Source organism: Tetrao urogallus (assembly GCF_951394365.1).
Source record: "Tetrao urogallus genome assembly, chromosome: 14".
NCBI lineage: Eukaryota > Metazoa > Chordata > Aves > Galliformes > Phasianidae > Tetrao > Tetrao urogallus.
The window spans coordinates 16,175,870-16,181,869 of NC_136827.1; the positions used below are offsets into that span (position 1 = coordinate 16,175,870).

The 6,000-nt window shown below is 53.1% G+C and overlaps 1 protein-coding gene across 2 annotated transcripts in view; it reads right to left on the reverse strand.

Annotated features, from left to right (window-relative positions):
• The window catches only part of ACSL6 (acyl-CoA synthetase long chain family member 6), a gene marked incomplete at both ends in the record, with an annotated part of 32,212 nt that extends 26,951 nt beyond the window's left edge, over positions 1-5,261 (reverse strand). For both annotated transcript variants that reach the window (XM_079542138.1, XM_079542137.1), the window contains one exon: positions 5,213-5,261. In XM_079542138.1, the coding sequence (XP_079398264.1) occupies positions 5,213-5,261 (49 nt within the window). The remainder of the gene's footprint in view (positions 1-5,212) is intronic.
• Positions 5,262-6,000: the final 739 nt, after the last annotated feature.

Genomic DNA, 6,000 nt, shown 5'->3' on the forward strand with positions numbered 1-6,000 from the left:
GAGGGGAAGAGGAGAGGGCATTGAAGAGGTTGGTGACATCAGCTGGCACTGCTCGCGGTGGTGCCACCTAGCAGCCACACGCGACACCGCCGCGGCTCCGTCCCCAAATCACACCACCTTTGCTGTTCGTTCTCATTTGCTCAGCCGTGTTAGTGCTGCGTGCCCCCTGTTCTCGCCCCTCACTTAAAGGAAGCAGCGTCTGTGTTGTTTATGGAGTTGATATTAAGGATTTGCAGCCGAGGGATGGAGCTGGTTGCTGCTCTGCAGACCTTGCCATGTGAGATCCCAGTGCATCCTCCCCTGGTGCTGATGCCACTCTCTGTCCCCTCTGGCACCATCTCCAGCCCACGAGGGTTGGCAACAGCCTGGACTGCTGCAGCTCATGCATGGGGACATCCCAGCCCCCGCTGGTCAGTGGCTGTGGAGGGAGGAAAGGCCACTTGAGCTGCTTCTCTCAGCTATGAACCAATGGCCAGCCCAGAGGAAGGGCGGCCACACAGCATTCCATCAACCAACAGATCCCAGAGAGACACGGTACACTCTGCACCCAACTGTATCTACACTGCACATCAGCCATCCTTTCCAGAAAGCTGTCTGGAGGAGGAGACCTGGGCTCAGGAGCCAGCACAATGAGGACAGAGCTGCCCCACGGGCATCAGCCTCGGAGAGATTGGGAAGGAAGCACCAGGAAAAACAAGCAGCTGCTGAGCTGTCATGCTGGCACCAGACAGGCGGCCGATGGATTAGTCATAACCAAACGGGACAGAAGCTCAAATTTCAGAGCAAAAGCTTATAGGACAAAAAAAAAAATGCATTCCAAAATGGAAGTGTGTGCAGGGAAATTCCTGTCAGAGCAGGGAGGTCCTGCTGGTGGCACCCTGCATCACAGCCTGCCATGTGCAGACCTGAAGATTTGGCTCCAGAAGATGGGTTTGCACGAGCAGCACTCTGCAGACTGCAGCAGACCAAGGACCCTTCCCAGCCCATCTTTTACCCCAAACCACCCAGTATCCTGCAGCACCCCTGCAGGACAGGAACCGTGCCCATGTGGTTTTCCAAATGGCACAACTCACCCCAAGGGAGAAGAGCAGGGTGATGAAACCAGGTACCCCTGCATCCCCTTGACCTCACAGAGACCATCCCATCTGATACTGATTCTGCAGCGCTATTTTGCTGTAACGAAGTGGAAACTGTTTCCTAGTGGTGTGGCTTAACTGAGATTGTATCTACACCACAGCAGCCACATGCTTGAGGAAATGGAAATGTGAGCTGCATTCTTGCAACACCATTGCACACAGAACTAGATGTAAAAACCTCTCTCCCCTCTGTCGGGGCTTTCCCAAGAAGAAGGTGATTTCCACTCAATGATGCCTTTTTTTCCTCGCTTCCTGTGGCGCAAAGGAAAAGGGCTTGGACAAGATGGTTGGATTTCTCTTCTTTCCACATTGTTGAAAGTTGTGTGCTACCCAAGATGAAAGCTTGGTGGCTTACAGGGGAGGTGTTTGCCTGGCAAGGTGCAGCACAGCATGGGCTCGGAGCCTTATCCCTTCCCAGCACCAACCGCTGAATTTTTCGTCACACAGCCTCCAATCCAAAGGTCAAATAATTTTATCCATATTCAGAGAGCAAGGAGAAGCAAAATCAGCCACAGCCTTTCCTTCTCTCCCCTCTATCTGCCTCCTCAGCAGCCAAGGGTCACCTTGAAGGCTCTGTGACAATGTTTACGGCGAAGGGAGGCTTTGACACAGCAAGTGACTTGTCATCAACACGCACTGATGGCACGCCATGGCAGTCCATATGAGCCCAGCAAAACATTTACCTGGGTGACACTGCATGGAAGCAGTGCTCAGTGCCTCGGAGTCTGCAGAAAAAGATTCACCAGGACCCTGAATCAGCATATTGGGAAATAACAGCCATGGGAGCCAGGCTGGGCTCACAGCAAGCTGCAGGAAAGCTCAGGAAGGAACCTGAGGAATCCACTGTTAGTATGGGGTTCTGTGGATTTGAGGGATACAATTTGAGCATCTTTATCCATATTTTAAAGCCACGTCCTCTCTGGCACACCTCAATACATTGCATCAGGCTGCAGAAATGGGCAGAAATGGCCCAGACCCCAACCCAGGGACCTGCAGGGTTTGGCTTCGCACAGCAGCACAAGGCACATAAATAGCAGTGATTAAAAAACCCTCATTGTATCGATCCATTGCCAAAGGAAGAAACACTTATAAATAAAAGTAGTATTAATAGATGCTCTCCTTTCTTCTTCCTTGCTGGTAAGAAGGAGCAAAGCCCAGAAGAAGGCCATGGGGACGGAGCATCCCTTGGTATCCTCCAGCGCCTGCCTCAGCTCCCTGTGAGTCAGCTGAGTGCTGCAGCCACTGGATGGTGATATCAGGTTGGCTGTTGGGAACAATCTCTTCTCCAAAGAGCAGTCAGGTGCTGGCACAGCTGCCCAGGGAACGGGGAGTCACCGACCTGGGGATGCTTCAGAACGTGGAGATGTGGCACTGGGGACGCAGTCAGTGGGCATGGTGAGCTGGGCTTGGGGACCTGAGAGGTCTTCTCCTACCTGAATGATTCTGCAAATTTTCACACAGATTCCTCACAGAAACATGATAACGAGGAAAGGTTTAAGCCCTGTGATGCTCAGTGGTGCTCGGTGATACAAAGCCAACAGCTACACTCTCAGTTCTGTAACATCATTTTTCTTTCTTCCTGGCTTGCTCCCAAGTCAGCTTTCCTACATCCATGGGTATTCAGTTAGTTCGGTTTGCCAGTTGCCTTCAAAGCTTTTCTCCTCTTTTCATTACTTAGAAAAATTGGTAACATCCATAGTAGAGTGGAGACAAAAATCAAATAAATGTCTAAATTAGTCCAGAGCAGCAGAGAAAACTGCTGTGTGCTGCCTTTCCCCACAAGCAAGCAGAGAAATGTGGGTACATTTACTCCTTCCTTTTGATGGTATCTAACAATTGTCTAAATGGAAAAGTAATAGAGCTGGAGAATAAAAGCAACTAAATATATCTCACTGCACAGCCCAGGCACTGCCTCTGCACAGCAGTCAGTGCTCCATGCCCAGCCCTGGGCATCTGCTTTGTGCCACAGGCAGAGCGCAGCAGGGAACGTCCCCTGTCCTGAGACCTGAACTTCAGGCTGTCACTGAGGGCTCTGTGTCACAGTGTGAGAGGAGGCTTTGGAAATGGGGCTGTAAGAGTCCCTTGCAGCCTCTCCAGAGTTTTCATGTGAGGGACTCAGCTGCGATGTTGTAAAGCCACAACCAAACCGTCCCAAGGTGCAAATCTCTGCCCACTTCTGCCTGCTCTGCATCCATCAGAGCACCCAGGGTAACAGAGAGCTTGTCTGCGCATTGGGAATTAATTGTCTTTGTCTCCAGCATTATTCCACCAAGGTCAGCACTGCAGACCCATCCTCAGTGATTCAAACCCATTATAGGTGTGCAAGAAATTCATAGAAACCCAACAAGAGTGCTGCACTGGTATGTGGTGGACATCATGCATCTCGTTAAGTACATCAGCATGGCTACCATGTTCCCTCAGCAGCACGGGGCTGTGTTCAATGGGACAAAGCCACCAGAAGACCAAGACCACATGCAAGAGCAGCAACCACAGGCATGCAGCTACCGGGCTGGACAGGATCTGAGCACAGAGCCATCTCCCTTGGGCAGCCTGGCACCTGTGAGGGGCAGTGGCAGCGCAGGACACCCAGGGCACAAAAGCTCAGGCTGAAATCACCATTTCTACCAAAGTAAAACGGGTGAGGAATTAAGGGAGGCCATGAGGCAGAGCCACACCTGGATGGATGGACACTTGGGGATGGCAGGGCATGCAGAGAGAGATGCGTGGAGGTGGCAGGGTGGTACTAACAGGCTGCCCTGAAAGCAGGGAATCACCATGCCTGGAGTTGCTCCAGAATATGGAGATGGGACACTGGAGGGCCATGGTCAGCAGGCATGGTGGGATGGGTTGGGGTTGGGCTTAGGGATCTGAGAGGTCTTTTCCAACCTCAATGGTTCTATCAGGAGGTTGGTCCTGCAGTGTGCACATGGAGGCCCCAGGGAATCATTCCCCACTGGCTCCGCTCTGCTGTTGTCATAAGCAAATTTCAGTTCCAATAACGGAGCTCAGAGCAATCTCTGGGGCTCTGGGCCCAAAACACTGCAACAAACATTCGCCTGCAGCCCCTGAGCCAGCTCCTGCTCTCTGATTCACCCGTGGAATTCCCACTGGGCAAAATTAGCCCTGTGTGAGTTTTGTTGCAGTTCAGAAGCAGCTGCTTGAAGCAGCCAAAGCACACTGACTTCAGTGTGAGCCACCAGGATGTATCCAAAGACAAAGGTGATATTCAGTTCCTGATTTTTTTCATCTTTTCCAGATTCGGAAACATCAAGTAGATGTGCACATAAATAATTACAACATGTTTTCCATTCTTGGCACTTCCCAGCAGAAGATTTACCTAATGATGCAAAACTGTCATCTTTAAAAATCGTTTCCCCTTTGTACTTCTCCTTGGAAGTCTGCTGGGAGAAATAGCACAGGCACCAAGCCATGCCTTTCTGCAGTGAAGATGCTTCAGATTCGAAGGTCCCAGTTTAAGGCCAAACCCTTGCACACCTTACAGAGAAGCACCTATTTCAGACTTGCGTGGATTATTAGTCCAGACACACTCTGAACCATCACTACCCATCCACAAAACAATGGGACACCAGTTCAGCCCTGCCCACCCACACACGCAGCCCCACGCACTGCCCTATTTCATGCACCCACTGCAAATAAGCAGAAAGTGCCCTTACTCACTGCCAGAGATGGACCAAACAACCCCTCAGGATGCTTTGAAATTACGTAACACACCCAGCCGTTCCTCCAGCCCTCTCCGGCTCTGCCGCACCTTCTCATTGTGTGCCATCAAACTGCATGCACGCAGCAGAATAGCAAATTTTCACCTCCGAAACCACCCCTGCCGTTCAGCACCGGCTTCCATCCGATCGCGTTTCCCCCCCTTTTAATCGGAAAGTAATGAAATAGGAATACCCGTGCCGGGAGGCCGGGGAACCGCTCACAGGGCCGGGGGGCTCCGTTCCCCGCTCGCTTCGACCGGGCCGCGCCGCCACCGCCCGCCCCCCCGCCCGCAGCCCCTCTCCCGCACCCCACAGCGGTCAGGGAGGGCCTTGGGTTGCAGCAGGTCGGGCACTCACCCAGCAGCAGGCAGCCGGAGCCCGCGGAGCCCAGCAGCGGGGCGAGCATCCCTGCGGCGCGGCCGCTCCCGCCGCGCACTGCGGCGCGCACGCTGCGCACCCGGCCCGCACCGGCACCGCGCGCTGCCCGGCATAGGGCGGTATTTTTAGCATCCCTCCTCCTCCTCTCCCCATCCTGGCCAGCCCTCCGGCTCCTTCTTACATCGGGCGAGGCTGCTCGGCGGTGTGCGCAGGTCCCTTCCCCCCTCTGAGCACCAGGGGAAAGAGGAAAAGGGAGAAACTTTATTCCGCAGCGATCGGTATTTTCGCCTTTGGTCTGTGAAATTGCGTCTGAATGGCGACCCGCGTGGTAACGGTCCCGAAAGCCCCGACCAGCAGAAATACCGACAGCTCCATCAGAATTGCTTGGAGGCAGATCGGCATTGCTGCGAGATACATCAAAACCTCAGAAACGCAGCAAACGGCTACATGCAAAAGGAGATGGAACGCTTATGCTGGCAAACGGATGGGAGGAGCCAACAGATTTGTATTCTTAGCGCTTCCATCTCTCCCCGAACAAAGCTGGTTGTAGAAAATTAATCTGAGCTCCACGGTAGGAGAAGGGCTTTGCAGAACAAAGCTTTACAACGGCTGCGCCAGCAGTGAGCTCGGATGTCACATCCCCAACAAGCGCAGCCAGTGGGAAAATGGGTCAGGAGTGGCAAGGAGTGGAACACGCACCGTCGTGTCCTTTTTCTTGAGCAGCAAGAATGACGGATCTGCAGGGCAGGCAGAACCTCAGCAAGCAG